At 41.3% G+C, this 24,908-nt stretch overlaps 1 protein-coding gene across 2 annotated transcripts; it reads left to right on the top strand.

Annotated features, from left to right (window-relative positions):
- Positions 1 to 3,479: 3,479 nt before the first annotated feature.
- Rap2c (RAP2C, member of RAS oncogene family) lies at positions 3,480 to 17,264 on the top strand. Of its 2 annotated transcripts, XM_052739441.1 has the most exons (4): positions 3,480 to 3,624; positions 3,775 to 4,551; positions 6,849 to 7,162; positions 14,803 to 17,264. In XM_052739441.1, exons 2-3 carry the CDS (start codon positions 4,279 to 4,281, stop codon positions 7,125 to 7,127), a joined length of 552 nt encoding a protein of 183 aa, XP_052595401.1. In that variant the 5' UTR covers positions 3,480 to 3,624; positions 3,775 to 4,278; the 3' UTR covers positions 7,128 to 7,162; positions 14,803 to 17,264. The 2 variants fall into 2 exon arrangements, with proteins under 2 accessions (XP_052595401.1, XP_052595392.1); XM_052739432.1 differs by lacking the exon at positions 3,480 to 3,624 and having other exon boundaries at positions 3,684 to 4,551.
- Positions 17,265 to 24,908: the final 7,644 nt, after the last annotated feature.

The following is a 24,908-nucleotide window of genomic DNA, read 5'->3' as shown; positions in this document are numbered from 1 at the left end:
CAAGGTGCAGAAGAGTGTAAATACTCTTGGTTTAAAAAATATGTGCGTAAGAAGAGGCTTGAAAGACACACTGGTAAATGTTTTACCCTGAAACAAAACATAAAAAGTTTTTAACAGTATAGGCAAGAGAATTATTTTTTGTGTGCCGTTTGGACACATTAGGCCTTAAAAATTTTTTTCTTCCCTAACATTTCATTTTTTTTCATTTTTTATTTTATTGGCCTTTTTTTTGAGACAGGATCTTGAGTGTTTGAAGCCGGCTTCAAACTCAACTATGTAACTCAAGATGACCTGGAACTTCTGAACCCCCAGCTTCCACTTTCCAAGGGCTGGTATTACAGGCATGCGACACTATGCCTGGTTGTATGAGGTGCTGGTGATTCAAATCAGAGCTTTATGCATCCTCAGCAATTTCTCTACCACCTGAGCCACATCCACAGCACCATTAAATTTTTATACAAACATCAAATGTATGTGTTGAAGCTCCATAATGTTAAAGGGGGACTGTGCACTGTTCATTACTTGTAATACTTCACTTCATTCCCATGTCAAACTCTTATCTCCCTTTTACAGGTGAGGAGCTCCAGGCTCAGAGCTGCAAAATCTCTTAAGGTCGTACAATTAGTTGGCTGCAGGGCCACAATTTAAATGCACCGGTTACAGCACTCATTCTCAACTGCCAGGCCAAGCCCTTTTAAATTGTCTTTATACCCTCACTGCCTACAAAGAGTATGTTGGTGAACAACTGGGACCTTATCAGATAATTCATGAGAAATACTTTTCTAAGTATGGAGCCAGCTAGGGAGGCAGGCAGAGGTTGGAGCTTGTTTAAATTGGACAGACCAGTCCCTAAATGGTTGGGAGATTTTTTTTGATGTAGTGGCTATTAAAAATCTTATTTAGTTCCTCCTTTCAAAACATTATAATTGTTATGGTCAGCAAGATGGCTCGGTGGATAAGGGCATTTGCTGACAATCTTGGCAACCTGAGTTTGATCTCAGGAATCCAAGATGGAAGAAGAGAACTGATGTTCCTAAGGGTTGTCTTCTAACCTCTACTCACACACATCATACATGCAAACACACACAATAATAATAACAATAAATAATACGAAAATTAAAAGATTATAATTCCTTCCTTTCTACAATAATTTCAGATTGTTGTTTTAAAAAATAATATGCCGGGCGGTGGTGGCGCATGCCTTTAATCCCAGCACTCGGGAGGCAGAGCCAGGCGGATCTCTGTGAGTTCGAGGCCAGCCTGGGCTACCAAGTGAGTTCCAGGAAAGGCGCAAAGCTACACAGAGAAACCCTGTCTTGAAAAACAAAAAAAACAAAAAAAAAAAAATAAAAAATAATATTATTTGGAGAATGAAAGTCCACTCATAATACTCTTAACCCATAATTAATGGCTTTGTTTCCAAATCAAAGGCTGTATCACACTCATATTTTACAAAGAGAGAGCAAGATGTTCTCTTTTAGTCCTCCACAGGCCATCTTTTCATCCCAACATATAAAAATGTACTCCTGTGCCTATAAATTGCATAGCATTCCATTTTTAAACATACACAATTCTTAAAATTTACCTGAAATAAATTGGAATTGAAGTTACTTCCAAGTCTAATTTCCTAATGAGTGGTGCAGCTAATGACAAACGTCCTTCCTGACAAGATTTGAGTCTCTTCAGACTGGGTGTAACATTTGTCCATCCCGCAGTGATGAGAGTTGAGAGTGATTCAGTAGGACTCTACTGCATGAAGGGGTGTGTTTTGATCTATGCGAAATCAAAGGACATTCTCCTCAACAAGGCCAAAACAGAGATATTAAAGTTGCCAACAGGTGAGATGGCCTCAAAAAGAACTGTTTTGACAGTTTAGGGAAAGAGCACAGCCTTGCTTTAATTGCTTGCTGCTGACTGGATCAGAAGAGGAATTTCCACACTCAGTTCTAAGCTTGAGGTGGAGGGCTCTGGATTCCACCAGACAGTCTGGAGACAGCCAGACTGGGAGAGGAGCAGCAGGACTCCAAATCTGGCAACAGCACGTGTGGAACTAACAGTGACCTATGGGGAGACTCCAACATCACAGACCAAAGCTCTTCCAGCAGAGGGCAGTGCCTTGAATGTCAGACAGGACCCAGGCTAGCTGGAGGCAGAGCTGGAGACTCCCCTGGAGAGATTGCACCAGCTTGGGACCGAGGAGAAATTGAACTAAAGTGTCCTTTCACTACTGTAAGTGACATTGGGGAATACTGACCAGGGACAATGGGACTTCATACTTCTGTGATTCGCCTGTTTTTTAATGCCTAACACTTTAGATTGAATAATACATCTCTTTATCTAGCTTGGTCATTAGGGCTGGCAAATAAGGAAATGTGGAGTCACTTTAACTAGGCTGGCCAGCGACTCTCTTAGGTTTCTGAATAAAGAAGGGAGTGAAAAGCCCAAAATACTGTCCAGTCTTGTGGCCCTGTGGATCTGACATGAAGTTTACAAATAGAAAGTTAGCAGCAACAATTTTCTCTAAAAATAGAACTCAGTTTAACACTGGAGTTATTATTTGCTTTTGAATTTCAAGAGTATGAATGATGGCTTTTAAAACAAAGTTTCACTGTGGAACAGCCAGCCGGGCAATTTGTTAGATATGCACATGATAAAAGGTTAAATAAAATTATTCCACAGGCCCAAACATTTGCAATCAACTCTCTTGAATATTGGTTACCATTTCTGCTGTGTTAAACAAAACTGAACAGCCCACCAGAAAAGTCTACTTGTGATGCTGATCTTTTTTATCCTTGTGATTTTTAAAAAAAAAAAAGAGTTTTGAATTTGTTGAGGAAGGTGAGTTAGCTATGCCAATTGATAAAGTACGAAGTGGCATATGTGACTAAAATGTCACCTAAAAAATCAGAGCCCAAACCAACTCTGAGGGTCGTTGGCATACATTGCTCAGGAAAAAAATCAAGTTGAAGAAATACCAGAAAAGAGAACTAACTTCCTAAACTGTCTTATTTTCCTAACAACTTCCAGCCTAGGGATGTTCGGTGTTTTCTCGGTTATTAGATTACTGGCTGGCGGTCTTGCAAGGGCCAAGAAGGGAATCTGGTCCTCAGAAACAGCTGGCGGACGCCTAGAAGCCTAGGGGACTCTGGCGGTCCAGGGGTCGAGAAAATCGGCCAACCGCTACTAGCGTGAAAGTAGGGGAGCCATAGGTTTCACCGAAGCGCCCTTTCCCAAGGCCATTGCCCCGACCTGTAACCCTGCTGGGCTGCCTGGCTCGCTCAGCAGGGCGCGGCCCTAGCGCCACCCGGCTCGCCCCTAAGAAGAGGTGGGACTTTCCCCACCGGAAGTGAACGCGTCCAGTCTCGGGGAATTGGGGCACCTCAGCCAGTGTGTCAGGGAAACCCTTCCGGGTGTATGCTGGGGGGGTGGGGGTGGGGGGTGGGTGAGGAAAAAAAAAAAAAGAGGTGGGTTCGACCGGAGTCCCTGCGGCCGCCGCCGCCGCCGCCGCCGCCGGACGGCCCCCGCCCCTTTCCCGTCGGCTAGCAGCTGCGCTGGGGCGGCCGGGTGGCCATGGCCTTGGCTTGACAGAGCCTCCCGGGCGGCTGGGGGAGGGCGGACGGCAGGGTAAGCGGCGGCGGCGGCGGCGGCGGCGGCGGCTCCAGGGAAGGAGGCAGCAGAGGCGGCGGCGGCTTTTTTTTTGGGGGGGGGGGCAGCGTGGAGGGCAGGCGACTCCTAACGTGCGTCCCTCTCCCCCTCCCCCGTCCCCCATTACAGGCCGGACGACCCCCGCGGGAACCGGGGGCCGAGACCCCGCCCCGGCGGCAGAGAGCGCGGCGGGGCCCCGAGGCCTGGGGCCGGCTCGGCAGCGGCGCCTGCAGGAAGCGGGGTCCCCGGGCCCCTTTGTGTGCAGGGCGGGGGAGGGGTGGCGGGCAGCCCCCGGCCGCGAGGCCCCCGCCCCTTCTCGCGTGGGGGTGCGCGGCGGCTCCCCACCCTTGCTTGGCCGCTGGCGGGCGCTCCCTCCTCCCCACGCCCCCCGGGCCGGCCTTGGGTTCCTATAGGAAGGGCATTACCATCCCATCCCCACCCACCCGACACTTGGCTCTTTCCCCTCCCCCTCCTGTAACTTCCTCCTCGTCCCCGGTTGGGCCCTCTGCTTCTCTGCACTCTCCTCCCCAGCTCGCACATTTCCGCCCACCTTCCGCCTCGCCTTGCCGCAGCGCAGCTAGCGGGGTGTTATTTTTTCCCCCCCTTGGGTAGGAGTTGGTGAAGGTGAGACTCATGAGGGAATACAAGGTAGTGGTGTTAGGGAGCGGAGGGGTTGGCAAATCTGCCCTCACTGTGCAGTTTGTCACTGGGACTTTCATTGAGAAATATGACCCCACCATTGAAGATTTCTACCGCAAAGAGATCGAAGTGGACTCTTCCCCCTCAGTACTGGAAATTCTGGACACCGCAGGAACCGAGCAGTTTGCCTCCATGAGAGATCTGTACATCAAAAACGGCCAAGGTTTCATCCTGGTGTATAGTTTGGTTAATCAGCAGTCTTTTCAGGTAATCAAACGAGTCTTGTAATTTCTTCGAAGGGGGTGTGGTAATCCTACATGTACTTCTGATTTGCTTGGGCTGTGCGTTAATGAGTGTGTTTGGCTTTTGAAAGTTTGGCATGGCATGGAAAGGCACTGGATTATTTCTGTTAAGAGTGCTAAAGTAACAGGCATCGACCAATATTTTAAAGTTATTTTTAAGGAAAAGAAAAGTGAAAACGAAATAGGTCAGCCTGAGTATATTTAGCCCTCGCTATAACCTGAAGTTGCTTATTCAATTCAACAAGTATCGATTAACGTGCTCAACAAAACATTTCATAGATAATCTCAAGTAAATGGAGCACGAAGAAAGAAATTGTTAAGTCCATTATCTCTTACACATAGATCAAAACCTGTGTGCCTGCTTCTCTTTCCTCCACTTCCCTGTTGGCGTCTAAGTTCCTCCTCAACTGGAATCCTAAATCTCAGTGCTGCAAAATGAGTATCAGTCCTGTTTTCGCGGTATTTTACTTGGGGGAATGTAGCCAAAAAGGAAGTTACTAGTCTAAAAGACTAGTACCTGGGATTCATAACCAACAGAAAGTTAGAATGACTCTCCTTTCTCTCGTTGATCCTAATCGTTTCTGCCGTCGTAGCCTATACTTAGAGAAAATATGTGGAACTGGGAAGGCTGAGCGCCAGCAGATTGCTTATCCCAGTAGGGTAGCCAACCTGGATCTGGTCCAGTTGCTTCAGAAAATCCGTCCTGTCTTTCACTGAAGTTAACGTTATTTTAAGAGATGCAATAATTGTGCTATTTATTCTTTGAAAATAAATGACTTTACATTGACCCGTTATATTGACCTCCATTGATTTAGGAAACGGATATTTTTTTATGCATTTAAGGTACGCACTTAATGTTGCTTACTTAAGAAATCTGAAGTGCCTTAGCCAGTGTAGTGTGTTAGTTTCACATTCTTTAGGAGTTGGAGTTAAAGTGCTATAGAGGAATTTTACCGATAACCTCATCCAACAACTTCAAGAACTTCTTTGTGAAGATAGGAAGCTCTGTGTAAACGAATCTAAAGTACATTTTAGGTAGATTCAAATTCCAAACGAAAGTACCATAAAAGCATTTCCCTCAGAAAGTACTCAGGGTATTTTCTATCTAATCCCAGGAGGGATCCTCAGGAGATTGGCTTGTTATCAGCAGACTCTCCTGAGGCTGGGAGTCTTTTCAAGGGTGTTTCCTAAGATTTCCACTTTATCTACTTCTGTTATAGACGTAAGTATGGAATATGGAACTGTGGCATTATTTCAGTAGAGACTCAGAGTCTTTTGAGGCAAAAGTTGGTATTCTTAGCTAAACTTGTTTCATAAGGAAATCCAGAAAATCAGCTTACCAATTCAGAGAAGACTGAATTGGTAGATTTGACCTGTGTGTGAGTGTTCTGTTTACCGTAATTACTCAAATACCTATTTTATATTTAAGTTAACACTTTTAAGTTACAAAACTCAAAAAGAATATGCAGTGCTGGGCCTAAACCTGTAATATTGTCTTATACAGTACAGTTCTCTCCAATTTTGATATTACTGAAACGTAGCTAAGGCTCTGATCTTTGTGTGAAAAATCAGTTAGGGAAGCACACATGGGAGAAGAAATGTATGCCTTCTCACCCACATTCCAGATGCATTGTCCTTCTTGGGACATGTTCACTGTTAACACAGTTGTTTGGTATTACAAGGCTAAACACATAGTAACCAATTTAAAACGAAATATTTATGTGTCTGAATCTGTTTTTACAACTGGATTTCTAGGCATTAGTTTTCTGAGGGGTTGTTGATTTGGGGGTGGGTTTTTTGTTGCTGTTCCCTCTTTAAACACTTTCTCTTCAGCCCTCTTGCTAAATGGCTCGGAGTTACATAGATGCTGCAATCTTGTGCTGGGCTAACAGGTGTTACAAGGAACGATGACAAGCAGGCAGGTTTAGGGAGCTCCCAAACATCTGTATGCACAAATGGATTAATCATATTTGGGAACTTGATTCTTTAATTGAAATAGAGGGTGGGGGCAGTGGTTAGGTGAATTTTAAGGTTAGTGTGCCACTTATATTTTATATTCCTGATGCAAAGGCACAGCTAGTACCTGTGGAGATTATCTAGTTCTCATTTCTATGGGGAAAAATGACATTGTTGTCTTTATTTCGGTATGTGCTTTTGGCTTTATATAATCACCAAGGAATGATTTTTTGTGATATTGTAACACGGCTGCTGTGGAATGCAAACATATAATTTTGTTCTTTTCCTTTGTGATTGCTTGAATAGGATATCAAGCCAATGAGAGATCAGATTGTGAGAGTGAAGAGATACGAAAAAGTTCCACTAATCCTAGTAGGAAACAAAGTGGATCTGGAACCAGAAAGAGAGGTTATGTCTTCGGAAGGCAGAGCTCTGGCTCAAGAATGGGGCTGCCCTTTCATGGAAACATCAGCAAAAAGTAAATCGATGGTGGATGAACTTTTTGCTGAGATCGTCAGGCAAATGAACTATTCATCCCTGCCCGAGAAGCAAGATCAGTGTTGTACAACTTGTGTTGTCCAGTAAAAAAAGAAAACCTCAATCATGGCCATACCGAGCAGGTTAGTTGTTGGTGGAATTGTTATGGGCCAGGTGGCCTTTGGGTCTTGATGAGGTGTAAAATGAACAACTGGTTAATAGTAACACATCCATACATTTGATACCACCTTAAATTTCTGTATTTTTAAAATAACATTTTTTCCTCAGCATAAAACCATCATCATTCAATGCAGAAAACCCTTTTAAACTGCAGATAAGCAGAACAAAGGTAAGACATTGTGTGTGTTGCCGTTGATGAGACTTAGTTTTTAAGGAGTGGCTTCCTAGTTTTCCTTCTCAGCCTTACCCAATACCATTTAGGGGGGATGATTCATCTCATACTACATCTTTCCCCTGCTCTGCAGTCTTAGTGTCCAAGATGCACAGCAGAACATTCAAAAATAATATCACAAGATGATGAGTAATGTTCTGATGTTTTTAATACTTTTATATTCTGGGCAAGAGAGCCACTATAATTGAAACCACCAATTTTCTAATCACCCAAGTACTTGATTTAACAGAATGATTATTTAATCAAGTTCATCTGAACCTTGCACTCATGCAACTTAAGTGACCTCTGGTAATAACAAATTACACTACCACAAAGTACCTTCACTTCATGCTGAATACCTGATGAAATGAAAATCTGCTTAAATCATCTGTGATATATCAGAAGGGCCCATCCTGAGCACAGGGGTCATTTCTACTCAGCTTAATAAATAATACAACTAAGAACAATAAGAAGCCTTCACACCTTATGTTAAATGATAGTATGGTTTTTAAGAGCTTTTGAGAAAATAAGGTATGTAAAACTTTATTGTGCATTTAAGATGAGATGATTGTATACATATCTTGATTTTTCAGCTGGATCGTAATTGGGCAAATAGTCTCACTGAGAGTAGCACTTAAATAATCATATAAAGCACCAATACTGTGCAAGACTAAGAAAACCACAGTAAGTGCCAGACTAGCAAGACAGTATCAGAAATGCAGCTGACCCTTCTGAGCCAGGACTGACCTCCAGTCTCGGAAGGAGCTTTGCAAATGGCAACAGACATGTCAGATCGCAGACATGATTCCTAACCAAAGGTCTGCCTTTATTTGTGCTTCCTAGAGAAGGGACTCCTAGGCCCCAATCTGTCTCTTTAGACAGGGACTCTTGTCAGGTGGTGTCATCTTTGAAAATGAAGGATGACAACAGTGCTTTATTCAAAATGCTTTCACTCATCAGCCTTTACCATCCAAAGCATTGATGGAAACTCTATTATGTCTCGCTACATCTGTTATTTTATATACTCAGTGTTGGGACTGTAGTCTAGCTTATGTATGCTGATAGTGTCATGCATCCAGTGTAGCTAGCTTTTTAGGTGGGAACCAGCTTATGTAGATATGTAAGTGATTGAGTCCCACGTTCTTGATTCTATAATCTTGTCTTTTAAATTGTAAACCAACTTCAGGTTTGAACAAGTTCTGTACGCTGATAGCATCTTTACCATTCAATTGTACTTCTCTCACACTTTTGAACAGAAGACATAAATATATGCACTTTGAGTTTTATCATCCTTATTACAAAACTAACCAAATCCCATAAAATGCTTCTTTGTGTTATTAATGTAGGAAAGGGGAGTAAAAGCAAAATTAGTCTCATATACATAGAGGGTCAATTGTTACCCCTGTTGGGGATTGGATAATTTCTACAGATATCATTAAATTTTTTATTATAAATTATATCTGAGTTTGTTTCACTTTATATGCTCTCATGACCTCAGTTTTCCCATTACTTACAGGGATATGTACATAGGAGGGATTAAATATGCCAAGCCTACTATGTTCATGTTGCTTGTCGATTAACATACTAAACTCAGATGTCATTAATACCAGTAATTACACGTTTTTATTAAGTGACTTTTTAATAATGTGTAGCTTTCTGCTTGGTTTTTTTGTTTTTGTAAGCAGAGCACATGGCTGAAGGTGTGGCCCCTGAAATAAAACACTTAATCAGCTGGATTTCTGAAGGATCTTTTAGAACTGTGCACTATGTGCAGGATTTTTTTCTGACAGCAAATCAGATAGGACTGATAGGTATGCAGGTCTGTAACCTGAGGGGAATGGAGTTTGTGGTTGTCCTGCACGCTGTTACCTAAACAAGTATGTGATGGATTGTGAGTCCGTGTGAGTCATAGAGGCCTGAAGGCTGTCAGTTCCAGATCTAGACTGACGATCAAACCTCGACTAGTAAAGGTGACTTGCAAAGGGTTTGTCCTTCATCTTAGAGGAGTACTTTGAAGTTAGAAGGAACAGTGCTTAAGACAGAAAGAGCGTGGTTGTTGCTGATCATTGGCGGTGTTTCACTGAGGAGGGGCTTTTATTAGTGCTCTAAGAATGGCTCCTGATAGTTCCTCACATTTGTTTCCTAAGACCCTTTCATTTGGGTCACCAATCTGTTGCCCAACCCCTGCTTCAAGGCCGGGCCCCCACGATTGTTTCTTCCCCTTCCCCCCCCCCACTGGCAGTCATTTTATTGTAAATTAGGAAGTGTGGCAGACTCTTTGGACCCAGCCACCATCCTGATTTCCTTACTGACCCGCAGGGGCTTCTAGCAAGCACTTTGTACAACTGTTTTCACTGGGCAGCCGCAGTTTCACAAGAGCCTAGGTCCGTGTCGGAGCCCTTGTTTTAGTCCCTAAGACGGTAGCTCCTCCATCTGGTGGATAGTATTTCTATCGACAGGGTGCTGTTTGTGTACAATGGTATTGAGAAGGATGGATGTTTTGTTAATAACACACTATAAAAGAAGAAAATCAGAGCAGTCTGGGGATCGAGAGGAAGGAGAAAACAGAAATTCTCAGTACTCTGGGCTTTTGTTTTTGAGTGCTGTCCTGTGTTTAGAGCCATCAAATGTTGAGCAACATCCCTGGCAGTTACCCAGTAGGTTTGATATTATGCTCCAGCCCTCCGCTTTTGACAAAACGTATTATCTCCAGAAATTGCAAAATATCCCTGTGGATGTGGGGGTAGAATGACCGACCACTGGTTAAGAACCAGTGAGCTTAAGTAGCTTGCGAATAGTAGCATTTGAGTCAGGCCTTGAAAAATGGATATTGTGCAGCGAATGGAAGGTAGAATTTTTTTCTAAACACAAGGAATCTGAAGAAAAGGCTTAATAATACCCTTAAATATTCTATCCATTTCCCAAAAAGAAGGGAGATGTGCATTAAAGTTATCCCCTATGTGATAATTTGGTCTAATCTTTTGGGAAATAGAGCTTTTACAAATGATGCTTGAAGCAGTCCTACATGTCAGTCCAGTAGTGATGAATGTTACAAAGGAAAAAAATTTTTAAAAGAGGGAAATGTTTCCTTTACTGTGGTCTGAAGTTCTGAAAATTTTTCTACGATTTTCCTCAGCATGCTATGGAACAGGTTCTCCCAAGTACAGTAAATGGTGCATCAGAGTACCAAACACCAGGGAGTAAAATGAAAAGACAAAGGTCATTATTTATGTCAGCCCAGTTCATTATATATGTCAGCCTGAAGAAAAAGGGAGATTCTTGATTCAAGACTAGCACATCATTTCACGTGGCAGCAGAATGCCCGGAATGGAAACAAAGGCTCCTGGGAGGCTAAACTATCTATGAATGGGATTTTATTCCAGCCGGGCTTATTAGTTCTTAATAGAGTAGGAGGGATTCAAATTTTCAAGGTTTTTAATATAAATGTAGACTGAGAACAGTTTATTAACCATTTTTTCTTTTTTTTTCACTAAATATGATAGTTCAGCAAATGTGAAAGGAAACTCCTCAAGATTAATCACGTTATGTACTTACAATGCTGGCATTTTCCTATCCCAGTGCAATAGTACTCGTGTGAGGAGAAGCCTAGGGTGGCTAGCAGTTGAAGAAAGTGCAGAGCAGAAAGTCGGGTGCATCTTCTCTCCCCGCCCTGTTGAGCATGCCACTTGCAGTGGGGACACACAGCCCCCTCTCCATGTGATGAGCCCGAGAGGAGAGGAGGATTTGGATTGGGGAAAAGCATGCTTAGGGACAGATTACCATGAGTGCCTACAGCGGACCTGGGGTGCTAGGGATGAACAAAACTGTTTGCCTTCCCTTCCCCCCCCTTGCTTCTCCCCAGCCCTCTGACCACCCCCCAAGGTTCTCGGGTTGACACTTCAAAGGAGATGGGTGCCTAATTAGACCTGCCCTGGGTGTGAGGGTGTCTGATTAGAAAGAGACTATGTATCTGTTCCCTCATTAATTGTTCCCTCTCACCTCCAGATTAGGCTTTTATTGTAGAATGAAATGTTTGTGAGCCACTAAGTTTTACTCCATTACCTCTCTGGCTTAGAATGAACCATCAGTAGGATTAACAAAAATTGCATCATGGAGCTGGAGAATTGCCACTGAGGAAGCGTTCTAGCCTTACTACTGGAACAATCCTCCTCATGGGATTACTTCTCAGTGGAGTTGTACAAATCAGAAGATATGTAACTAAGAAAAATTGAAGTCTTGTCACTTGTTGGAAAAACGTATCCAATCAAAACCATATGCACGAATTCCTTGGATTAGCCACAGTATTGGAAATACTGCTTTCACTCCTTACAGTTGTGGGGAACACTACGTTCCTTGGTCTGATCCAAAGTTAGCAATTGGAATCACACTGTTGGTCTCACATTATTAGCACTGGACATGGTGACAGTATTTGAGATGTTAAAATTGAATTCATCATGTTAAAACATTTGACAGTCATAGGTCTAGGTAATAAGAACACTATCTAAGCCCTTCCCTTGGATTCTGGGTTCATCATATACACTCAGCACGTGTGCTTCTCTTCCAACCTGGTTCCACCTCCCTTCAAGGCATCTATGACATGGATTCATCTTTTACTGTTTGTTTAATGGGAGACTATGAGTACTTTTAATGATTTGGCCTTCTATTCCGGTGCCAATAAGCTTCATGCAAATTAGGGTAAAAATGAAACAAGATAGGTAACAACAACAGTAGAAAACCTGCCTCTATCACATAACATAATCCCATCAATACAGCTAATATTTAGCTCAAATATGAAAACATCAAGTAAAAGTGTAAAGAGAATTTTATCTTTTAGGATCGTTCCTTGCTTAAATCTCCAGAATTTCAAATGTCTAAAACTAGAAAAAAAATAAAAAGAAAGAAAAAAGTAACTGTGGTTGCATATCTATATTTGCTAAAATGATAAAAATTATGGTAGTAAATGGAAAATCTATTTAAGCTAAGAAAGACATTCACAAACTGCTAGCCCCTGATGATCCTTTGTTACCATCCCAGGTCTTCTGCTGCCTTGTGAAATGATGTGTTTTGTCCTGAATTAAGAATCTCCCTCTTTCTTCAGGCTGCATAAATAATGATCTTTGTTCTTTCAGGTCTGTGTTTGGTACATTTGTGTACCAGTTTCCTCTACTTGGGAGATCCTTTTTCATTTATTGAGATAGTGTTTGAACGATTGTTTGCTTCTATTTTTTAACTCTGATAATTTTATTAGACAAAAATATTAAATAAAACCAAACACTTTAGTGAGAGTTTGAGTAGAAGCTGCCAGAACCAAGATTTGTTTGCTGGCAGGTAGCTTAAGTATTATCTTATGGCAGAAAGTTAAGGCTTTACAGCAAGTGTGTCTCAGAGTGATAGCCTGAGAGTGAAAATGTACTCATCTGACTGGCTGCCTTTAAAGATTCTGGAGTGGTTTTCTTTTAAGTGAATGAGAATGTTAATAAAACTGAACATTTTGTTGTCACTATAGAGCAGGCACATTTACATTTTCCATCTTGAACATTCCTAATATGAGAGACACTGTCCTTTTGGCTTAATGAAAGAAGTTGCTTCAAGATTTATTGCTGCAGAGGATTATAATTTATTGCTCTCTTGAAAAGTGACCCTTATTACTTTGTTTAAAGGTATGCTCAACGTTAATATTGTTGAGTGTTATTCAGAATTTATCTGTATGGCTTGATTTCACTGGAGGCCAGTAGATAGACCAAATGTTACTCAGGGTTTTTGGGTGAAAAATGATGGGAGATATAGTTTTTATTTCATATAGAACGTGATTAGTAAGCTGGTTTGTGGTATGTAAGTATTTTGTCACTTTGATGTTAGAGTATTAAACTGTCACATTTTATATCTTAAATATGATGTTATATCTGAAAAATTCAAGCTCTTGTATATTTATTTTGAAAATCTCAAATTAGAATTTATAGTACACTGTTTTGAATTAATTGGGGGAAGTCTAATATGAATTAGTGAAAAGTCTAATATTATATATAAATAATCAAATACTTTTTGGTTTAAAAGATATATAAATTCTAACTAAGCTTGAAAAGAATGAATGTCTTTAGATATTAAAGAATTGATGATCTGATTCTCGTGGTTTAAAAATCAATAGCTTGGTTGGGAAATGAGAGCAGTTCCTGATGTTATATACTCATTTTATGGAGTGCTTTCACACACTGCCTTATATGATAGAGATAGCAACTCTGTGAGGGAAGGATTTTTCTCACTATTTTAATGATGAGGAAACTGGACTTTCTCAAACTTAATCTATGTTCTAATCTAATACTTAGCTCTCCACGTTTAAGCCTGCCTTTTAAGTAGACAAAGTTTTTATGATCGTTTCTAAAGAGGAAGATTTTCCTAATATGTTTAGGTGGCAGAATTTCAATAATGATGAGTGGGAAATTCTTTCAGAGTTATCATGTTTATGATATAGCTAATGAGAACACATTCTCTCAGGCTCTTTGAACACTAATAGAAGTGTAGCTGTCAGGTGAGCTTAAAATGATGTGCTTATAGACATTGCGAGAGCCCGTGGAAATCTTATATCGACTTCACACGGCACTCTTTCATGGTTGCTTTTCTTTTGCTTTTGGCTGTTAGGATAACATTTTTTTTTATCTTCTGCATTAAACAACAGACACAGTTTCGTTCCTCTAGAAGCCAGCTGGTGACTCAGCACAGCTGAAAGACATAATGCTTGTCGGAATGATAGATTTTTTTCTCCCCCAGTATTAAATGGAAGGCAGAAATCTGTCAGCTATAAGGATAGAAACTGAGGAGTCTCTATTAGAGAAGTTCTTGTGAATGGGAGGGGGTCCATAAAAAGAACAGATCAGAGTAGGGCATGTGACCTGCTGCATGTCATCCCAGGTTTGAATCATACTGAATTCCCACAAAACCAAACTTTGGAAAATGTAGTCTACTAACAAGGTAACTCATACTGAGCATTGAAGTCTGTCACCGTTTCCAGTTACAGTAGGAACAGATCGAGTCCAAAGCAGAGCATCCTTTGCCACATCTTCCATATTGTAAGATCATTTTAATCATCACAAATGTTTTTAATATCACATACATGTAAGTAGGAAGTGTCATGGTATTATAACAACTAGTAACAGAGATACGATGTATTCTATCCAATTCAGCCTTACTATACTTCTACTTTTTGGTGACTTTTCTGAACCTCTGCAGAAAATTATTTCATTACTTAAACTGGTGGAGAACACAGTGAAATTATAGTCTAAGATCCCATACTAGTGATGGTCAGCATGCAGGCATGCATGCATACATACGGATCTGTTGTCAGGTTGTTCTGGATACTCCACTGTATTCATGAAATGTCTTTGATCTTACTTGCAGATAAAACTCAGAGGAAATTTGCACAGATGCTGCTTTGGAGAACTTTACAACCTGGGTTGCAGAACTGAGCCTTGGTAAACCTGTCTCTATCACAGCATGTTGCCATACATCTAATGAAGTGCATAAGGTCTTTGGCCCTCAAGATCCAAGGACCTTAACCGTAATGCTTAGCACGTTTACCATACATTGAAAATTTGTTCTTTATCAATCCGTCCTTTTATAGCTTTTTAAGTTCTTGTTGATGGCTAATATGAAAGGGTTAATTTTTAATATGTTAGTTGATTTCTTTAATCAATTTCTCAACTTGTATTTATTACTCAAACTCAGTATTACCTACTCAATGCCTTTTAAAAGAAAGATATAATGGAGAAAAAAATTGAGCCTTAAACAAATGGTTACTTCTGTATATTACCTCGCACCAGTGCTTCATCCTGTTTGTAAAATCTTTCTCCTTTAAATGGTTGGTTAATACTTTGAGACTTTGTTTACGTGTGGCAGTGTTGTAAAAAGAAACTGAAGATCACATTTTACCTGTATGGATGGAATTTCCCTTTTCTTCAAGTGCAGTTTGTGACGTGTTTTCTAATTAACAATCTGAAAGTTACAGGTGATATTGGGAGTTGACTGTACAGCATTTACTTGAAGAGTTTATTCAATTCCATTAGGCCTTCCCATGTGTTAATCTCATTTACAGCATTGAATTGCGGCAGTAACATTTTCCTTTCTATGAAGTTCTAAACTTAGTTATGACCTACTTAGTAATGCCTTTGAAAAGGGATATTGTGTCCATGGTAAATTAATTGTATACCTAAACAGAGATAGCTCAGCTTTGCCTGTCAGGCTTGTCATTGACATCTGCTAGACTTCTGCACATGTAAAATTGAATTCAAATAAAATCTCGTACGCTTTCTAGTTCTTAAGATTTGTCTTTCCAAGCCGTAGTTTAAAGCAATATTTGTTAATGTTTTCTTGCACTATCACAACTGCTTTTTAGTTATTTTTCAAGAAGCATGTTCGTAGTAGAGACAAAAATCTGTGTAGCGGAGGGAGAATAGCGCCAAGTCTCTGGCTGTTTTTTTTTTTCTTTCATTTTTGCAAATGTGCTTTCTAATAACCATTGCCTTCCATGTTGTTTACCTAATCAGCACATTTTCTCTGAATACTTGAACATTTTACCAGTAACGCAGGTATAGAATCAGAAAAAAAACTTACAGTTTTAACATCGTGACCAGTGCTTTTTCTAGCAATTATTTTTCAATTGTGTAAGTTTGACAGTATTTTGTTCTTGGGTTTTTATTTGGTTTTATTTGTGTGCTTTTAATTTGCAGAAGTTAGTAACTGCAGCTCACCTACTGCACCAAAGTTCTCAGTTTTAGGAGCCCAGCTTTAGTCATTTGAACATGCTTCTAAATAAAATAAAACCAAAACAATACTTTGATCTATAATAATAGCTCAGTAACTTTGTCAAGCAAAGCTCTACTATATGCAGTGATGGTTTGTGGAAGGGTGTGGCAGTTTTAAATTTGTATTGTGTGTGGTGTTCAAATAAAGTGATATCTACATTTCATGTGATTTACTGGTCAGCATGGCCATTAATTAATGAGTAGAAAATGATTAAGCTTTGATTTCCTTTTTTTAAATCGTGTTGCATTTGATTCCTGATCAGATTCCCTCAAAGTGAGCTCGTGTTCTTCAATCTGGGATTTGATGGTGAGATTATAACGGTAGAGGCAATCGAAACATTGTTCCTTATTTACAAACTGCTTGACATGAATACTTCATTTAAGTCTGCACTTTAAGACCAAACGCTCATTTCAGAGGAGCTTAAGTGGTTGTGGCTCATCATTACTAGCTCTGTGAAATTCTAAAGGAATCAAAGAATTCATGATGACTTCCAATTTCTGCAGATTGATTTTTATACAGTGTTTCTTTCCTGTGGGTATTCTTCCCTCCTTCCCTTCGCCTTCTGTCACCTCTATCTATCACAGTGTTCTTTGTCATTGACCTCAGCAGCAAATTTCGCTTGGATTCACTTAGGATCACAGGAATCAGGGGAAAAGTGATTTTAAAGGTGGTTTCTCCAGCACATTTTAAGAAAAGGGACCAAAAGTTATTTTAGCTTCCTCAATAGATTGCATGTTGCTTATTAGGATAAGAAATGAATATTAAATGCAATATATGTCTTGTCTTTACTATGGCATCTGTTTAGGAGTTGTTCAAATCACTGCAGTAGGGCTCTGCAAATAAAATCATGTAACCTATTATCATGGATCTAATGTACTGTAACTTTATCAGTGAACGGTAAAAATCTCGAGTAACAAGTACAAACATTGAACAATTACCTATGAAGATTTGTAAAAGTAAATTTTTTCCAATAGATTTCATTCTTGTCATTTTGTAAGACGACCCTGCAGTCCACCTGTTTGTAACTTTTTTAATAAAATAGATATCTGTATTACTGAGGCTTGTCTCTTTAATTGTTTAATTATTGGTATATTGCTTCTTGTTCTAGATTTGCTAACTTGTATTTTTTTAGCAGAAAGTCATTATCCACATCATATTTTTTGTAGTATATATTTAAACAGAAATTAAAAATTTATTCACTTGTTTCCTCAGTTGCCATTTTGACATTATAGGGGGATATTAAAATATGTCCAAAATTATAATGCTTAATCAATTGGAATAAACTCAAATGATAAATAATAAGTAAAAAATGCATATAACTTAATCTTTATGCAGAAAGTATCCCAAATACACATTTGTTGGCTGGAAACTATCCGTAGATTAATAGTTTCAGACAACATTATGTGTGTAATTAAGTTTTGATATATCAAATTAGGAAAATTCAAACACATTCAGTTAGCGTTTTGCTTTTGGGGTGCCGTTTGTTTTGTTTTGGTAATGTTTGGAATTGAACCTAGGGCCTTGTGCACACTGGGCAAACTCAGCTGGATTGCTACACTGTCTTATCCATTTGAAGATTTTGCTAGTTAATTCACTGTTGAGCCCAGTGCTTTTAACTTGAACTGTGTAGGTGTTTTAACCTTACCTTTTAAATTGGACAGGCCTGTGCAGATGCATGTGGACTACATTTGAGAATTTGGAAGAAATTAGCCGATATGTATTCCTGGGTCACAACATACAGAAAATGTTTATTGTTTATTACTGTCAATCACCAGTCTTCTGTTGGGCTCCAGCATCCCATATATGCTGTATTAGATATCTCCCCCCCCCCCAGTCTTCCAGGGTTTGTCCAACTTTCTTTGGCCAAAGGAATAGAATCCCTTCATCCCGTAAGGCCCACATTTTTAACCCAGTGAGCAAAAGAAAGAAGATGGGGCTGTACAAGAAAGGGCTAAGGAAAAGTAACTAGATGAGCCAGAATTAGCATCAGGTATGAGAAGCGAACTATATCCCGGATCACCTTTACCTCCTCCATGTGGTCCTAAGAGGTCATTCTTATCTAGGAAGACGGTTCATCTAATCTTTACACTCCTTCAGGATATAACATTAGAGTTGAGATCCAAAGCTGTAAGACTTACTTAGGATTGAAGTAGGGGCAGTTTTTCCTTTCTAGTTGATGAAACTAAGGTGCAGAAAAGTCATGACTTAAGTGCATAAAGGAAAAATCAAATGACAAAAACAAAACCCTGATTCTTTTGGACATGAATTCATCATTGGGTAGAATCAAACTTGTGCTATTAAAATTGAAATCTTGTAGGGGCTAGAGAGATGGCTACTGTGCAGTTGAAGGGTACTTACACCAGTAAAGCGTTTTGTTGCCAGCACCCACATCAGGTGGAAGTCCAGTCGCAGGGGCTCCCCACCCTCTTCTGTTGCCTGTGGGTACCAGATACACACACATAGTCTGTGTACATTCAAGCAAGCATTCTTCACAGACATTAAAGCTTGGGGTTTTATTTTGTTTTGTTTCTTATAGAAACCTTGAAGAACCAAGTTTTTTTGTTGTTTTGTTTTTCTGTGTAGCTTTATGGAGCCTGTCCTGGAACTCGCTCTGTAGACCAGGCTGGCCTTGAACTCCAGAGATCCGCCTGGTTCTGCCTCCTGAGTGCTGGGATTAAAGGTGAACACCACTACTGCCCGGCTCCAAGATTTTTTTAAAGAGAGGAAGAAATGGTGGTTTTGACTCATTGTGACAGTCCATGTGCAATAAAGTACTGTGGGTCCTGTTTAATGTGTGTATGTGATACTGCTCAGAGTTTATGGAAGACATAAGCTATTTTCATTATACTTATTTTTCATTGGAAAGGCAATGTCTTAAATCAGGGATTTGGCAGCCTTTGACCGCCAGACAGAATCCAGCCCCGTTAGTGCCAAAAAGAACTGAAGTTTGATTTAGCAGCTGTATCCAGAATCCATCGCAGAGCTCAGCTCCATCCCCCCACCCCAGTACTTAACCAAGTATGCAGGGAGACTCAGAAGTGCAGCTGGGCCCAGTCACGTCCTTCTTCAGTAAAAAACACTCCTATGATTTTCGGATACTTTTCATCGCCCAGGTTACCCTATTCAGAAATGCCGTGGTTTCCACCTTTGAATTTTAATTTGAACTGCTTCCTTGTAGTGTGAGCCCAAGAATTTTGACCAAGTCTATTTATTCTTAGTGCTTACTCCTAGATTGTTACAAATATCCAATAAATGCTTTACAAAATAGGTATGCACATAGGTGTTTACCCTTTAGGACAACCCCTCCCCTGTTTCCTGCTGGATTTTCATACTTCACCAATTGGGTACCATGGGAAAGAGTTTTCTTCCTCATCTTTGGTAGTGTTGGATTTTTTTGTTGTTATTTTGCTTTTTCATTCTGTTTCTAATAGCGGTTTCTAAAATCACTTCCAAAGTAACAGTGTAGCATGGGTAGATGTCAAGTATAGGAACCATGATTGAAAAGCCTTGAGTCCATGACCAAATCCTCTATGGTTCAAGGGACAGAATTATAATGAATGGATGTAAGGCCTGCTCCACAGAACAAGATGAATGTCTGGCACTGTAAATCTGGCTATGAACCCATGGCTGGAGAGCTCACAGGCTCCATGGGGACCCTACTACTATATTATTATACATTATATACTATATATTAGTCTGCTAAATAAATGGACATGATATAAAACTTCCCTCAAAATTTGTATCTCTCAGACCTCATCAGACATTGCTTTGTGCGGTGGACAGTGGTTCGCATAGAAATGCGTGGTCAAAGTGCAGCGAATAAGGGTCCATGGAGTGCTCAGTCACAACTGGGACATTTATACCACAGCTTCTCCCCGGGGCTCAGGGCCCATCCCAGGAGAGGGGGTGGAAAAATGTACATGACAGATGTGCTGCTGTAAGTCACGGCAGCTGTGGCTGTCTGCACAAATTCAAGCCAGTCAACATTCTAGTATGGAGTGGAAGGGGGAGGTGAGAAGTCACCCTGCCTAAGGAGCTATTGACAGTTCATGGCTGCTAGGGGAGGGAGAGTCAGTTTCCTTTAAGGGTGTGGCTCCTGGTAGGTCAGCCACTCCCCAGAGCTTGGCCCCACACTCCTGAGTATATAGGCAGCACAAATTGGAGTCGATGGGCTTTTGTTTTTATTTCAGAAGGACAGCAGCAGGTTTGATGGCAGGGAGGTGGGTGTGGATCTGGAAGGAGACAGAGATGTGAATGAGGAATAGATAGAAAAATATGGTCAAAATATATTGTATGAAACTCTCAAAGTTTTCTTTCAAAAAGTATAATCAGGAAAGCATTTGCTGCCCATCCTTGGGGTTCCTTTCCTCTCGACACCTAACTGCACTCAACTCTTATGTCTGAGAAAAAAAGTGTTCACATAAAGATTCCCCAAACTGTCCAATGTTTCCCTTTTACTGTGGCAACAATTTCCTCTTCCCCTCTAAACATCAAACAATCTCCCACCTAGACTGCTATAGTCAACTCTTCTGCCTTCCCCGTGTCCCTACCCCCATTTTCTCACCGCACTTGTCAACTAGCTTGCACCTCATTTAACTGAACTACTCACCTCCCGCCCCGTCGCCCTTTTCTGTATGAATCAGTTTAATAAGTGATGAAACCCTCAAACTCAGTTCTCAACTCCTTTCACAATAGTAGTTTTTGAAACAGTTTGCTTGAAAGCAGCCTAAGACTATCCTGGGAATAAAAGTATGTACTCCAATATAGCGCTCTGTGTAGTCTGTCATATAAGCCGTCTCTCAGATGCCCCAGAAAGCCCTCCAGGAACTGGATACTGAGGTTCTATGCACTCCGTACTCTGCAGTGAACACCATGGAATGTCTTGGTGTTTAAAGCCTCTAGTTCAAAGCTCCTGCAGGCTGCTAGAATGTTTAAAAGTTGGAGGTGGTGAGGTGCAAGGTCAAGCCCATGCTAACCTTTCCTTAGAACTTAAAAGTGGACAGATATAATAATATTATTATCTCAAAAATAAAATGTAAAAATATTTGAGCTTGAAACTGCAAATTTACTCTGTTTGCATGAAGGAATAATAAGAAATATTAATGGAAAACCTAGAAGCCAAAGTAATCCATGGGTATGATGATTGTAAGTAAAATAACGTGGGCACTTGATTTTTTAAAAACTGAACAGATGTGCATTCCACAGTTGAGAAATAGAAATATCCCTAACAGTTCAAGCCCTTTATGGGAGGAGAGTATAGTTCCCTGTGGTTTCTCTTTTGGACATACTGGCTATCTTTAGAAAAAAAAAAAAATCCCCACTTTAAGTATAGAAATAGCATTCCCTAAGATCACTCTAAGCATGTTTTTAGTACTTTGCTTAGGTCCCAAAATGTACAGAAGTGAAGGGGAGGGCATTTAAGATGCATGCCAGGCTTTATATGCTAATTGTTGACCAGTTGAGTCTAAATACGTGTTTTAATCCCTCTGGCGGCTGTGCCCCAGCTGTTCCTGAGCCATAGATCTTTAAAATCTCCAGCTGAGGAAATATAGCAGTTACCTTGACCTAGGAATGGAAACCTGGCCCAGAAAAGTGGTTTGCTTGTTACAGTAAAGTTGTTTGGTGTAGATGGGAACTATTTTAGAAAAAAAATGGACCTTAAAGATCAGTGCCTTCATTTACCATTCATTGAGGTTCTAAGGTTGTACCAAACACGGTGCTTTAAGGTGAGTATAAATGATATATGATATGGCCTCATGTCCTGAGAGAGCTTGCCTTCTAACCTGGGAGACAGGCTTCCGCACAACCACCACGAGGCAATGTGATGTGTGCTCTAATGATATCACCATGTACCAGATGCCAGGGAGTCCAGAGAAAGGATTTGATCTCCTTTTTTTGGGTCAAGGGAAGGTCAGAGGAATTTGCATTGTGAGTTGTTTCTTCAAGACTGAGAGCAACTTACAAAAAGGGGGGGGCATTTCTGGTGGGCTTTGAAAGAACAGTGTGAGCAAAGATGTCCTGAGAGTCCCTGGTAGGCTTGGGTCATCTGCCGGAGTGGATAACAGCTAAAGCACTGTGGCTTGAAAAGTGAGACAGAAGGGTGGAAGAGGAGGCTACATGGCTACAGAGCGGAATGTGAGGCTCTTTGCAGGGACACTCAGGTCTGGAAAAGAGGCTGCTACATCCTGTAAATGATAAAGAACAAATACCTTGACTGGACACCGTTAGAGAAGATGGTAGTGATACATTCAAGTGGCCTGAGACATGGACTCAAGTCCCACTTATGCCTCCATCACCTTCTCCAGCTTAAATAGCTTTCATAACTCTGGAACCCATCTTACTAAGCAAGGGCTTTCACATTTCAGCATGGCCCATCCCTCCCAGCTCATCATCCATGTCTTCTCCCAGAACCAAAGCTGGGTGGCAGGGATCTCACACATCATGTTAGCTACTTGCCATGTCCTCACATAAGCTATTCCATTCTCATTTGCCTAAAGAGGGTTCTTTGGCTAGAACACAGTGAGTACTTACTGCAATAGTTCACATTTACCTGTTTACACATTACTCAGCTCCACAAGGCAGTCAGCTTCTCTGCGATTAGAAAGGAATCCTTTTTTTTTTTTTTAACCTAGCTTGGCCACTGGATGCACAGAAGGATTCGATAAGTGCTGAGTGCTCAAAGGAATTTCAGATGAAGACCTCACAGGACTTGGTGTACTTATTGGGGATGGTATAAAAAGATGTGTTAGTTCCTTTGCTTGTTGTGACAAAATGCTGGGCAAAAACAGCTTAAAAGAGGAAGAACTTATTTTTGCTCACAGTTTTCTCGTGATGGGGAGGCATGGCAGCAGGCATGGGGGACAGATGGTCACACTGTACCCACAGTGAGAAAGCTGGGATACAACAGTGCAAGGACTCCGCGCAATTTCTCCTTTTCATTCACTTCTGACCCCAGCCCATAGGATAGTGCTGCCTGCGTTCATGGTGGCTCTTCCTGCTCAGGTACAGCTCTTTGGAAATGCCCCTGTAGACACACCCTCCCAGGTGTGTTTCCATGATAATTCTAAATCCAGTCAAGCTGCTAATACTTGCCATCCCGGGGTAGAAGTGGAAAGCTGTGGCTTTCAGTCAGGGCATTGGCCCTAAATTGTTTTTGTTTCTGTGTAGGTTCCTCTGCTAGGTCTCTGCTTTTCACTGAAAAAGGGTGGGTGCAGTGTCTTGCCATGGAGTCCAGATTGGCCACGAACCCTACATCCTTCTGTCTCAGCTAGACCAATTCAAGATGTGAGGCACCTCTCACAGTCCCTCCCCTGCCAGCACCCCTGCCTTCACTCTTGATATGTTGGAATCCTTTCTGTGAGGCAACCAGGCTAATCTCTTACAAATGTAAATACAACCCCAGCCTGATTTTCCCGGGTCAAAAGCCCCCTGGAGACTGCTTGCTTATCAGGATCAACTTTGGTTCAGACTTCCTTGCAGGATCTGACCCCTGCTGATTTGTCCACATTCTTGTTTTCCACCCGTTTACCCTTGATGCCCCTTGCCCTCCTATAGCAAAGGGCTTTGTAGATTCTTGAAAACGTGTCCTCTCTCCTGCTAGTCTCTTCCCCTTCTTCGTTCTCTTACTCGGACATTGAATTTGCTTGCCTGGCTGCCTCTGCAGGTACTAGAAACTTCTCGGACTAAGCACAGAGCTGGAATCAGGTAGCAGGGAGTGATAGTACTAGTAGGACTTTTGGACAGAATGAGGAAGCTACTGGCCCAGGGGGAGCAAGGCTGTGGGCTGTAATTTTAACCTGGGGCGTGCTGGACCCTTGACAGGTGTGGAGGTTTAAGATCCTCTCCAGGCACAAGCTCCTGTCTTCCATCCTGTCATGGAATGGCACTCTTAAAGCAGAGCCAGAGACTCTGGTCAGTCCGGCGAGGTAGCTGTCAACCTCCCAGTTCACATCAGTGTAAATCTGGCTGCGTGTGGCGGTGCACATTAGCAGTTCCAGACAACTGGGAGGCTGAGACAGCACGAGCTTGAACCCAGGACAACGCTGACACTCTCTCAAACAACAACTACAGCAAGTATGCCGATGTCTCTTTGCTTCCAGCTCTGTTCCTAGAGATGGAGAATGGACTAGGGCAAAATACACATGTTTTCCTCTGTCGCCCTGAACTACAGTTATAGCCCAAGTCAAGGGATGCTAGTAAAGGCTTCCTCATCCCTGCAACCCATACATTTGAATGGGTGAATTACAGTCGGCCTCACTTTCCTGCAACCCAAGCCAGTCTCTGTGTGCCTTAATCTGTTCCTGAGCAAATGAATACTCTCCTATCTTTTCTGTTGGGTGTGTATGTCAAGGCAGAAGTACCTTTTGCTGATAGAAGCAGAATTAAAGACTCCAGTTTCCTATGAAAGTTTTCTTGGGAGAATTAGAAACAAACATATCCATTCCCTTTGGCAAATACTTCCATTTCTGATATGTTTCTTTATTTGCCATTATAAAAGAATACCGAGGCCGGGCGGTGGTGGCGCACGCCTTTAATCCCAGCACTCGGGAGGCAGAGCCAGGCGGATCTCTGTGAGTTCGAGGCCAGCCTGGACTACCAAGTGAGTTCCAGGAAAGGCGCAAAGCTACACAGAAACCCTGTCTCGAAAAACAACAACAAAAATAAAAAATAAAAAAAAAATAAAAGAATACCGAGAGGTGTAA

Source organism: Peromyscus californicus, unplaced genomic scaffold (genome assembly GCF_007827085.1).
Source record: "Peromyscus californicus insignis strain IS unplaced genomic scaffold, ASM782708v3 Scaffold_10__1_contigs__length_136768540, whole genome shotgun sequence".
NCBI lineage: Eukaryota > Metazoa > Chordata > Mammalia > Rodentia > Cricetidae > Peromyscus > Peromyscus californicus.
This window is presented reverse-complemented; position numbering and strand designations above follow the sequence as displayed.

Bases quoted from the DNA above. Each gene is read 5' to 3' on its own strand.
- Rap2c (XM_052739441.1), top strand. From the start codon at position 4,279: ATGAGGGAATACAAGGTAGTGGTGTTAGGGAGCGGAGGGGTTGGCAAA. The intron at 4,552-6,848 runs GTAATCAAACGA...TTGCTTGAATAG, and splicing joins TTAATCAGCAGTCTTTTCAG to GATATCAAGCCAATGAGAGA.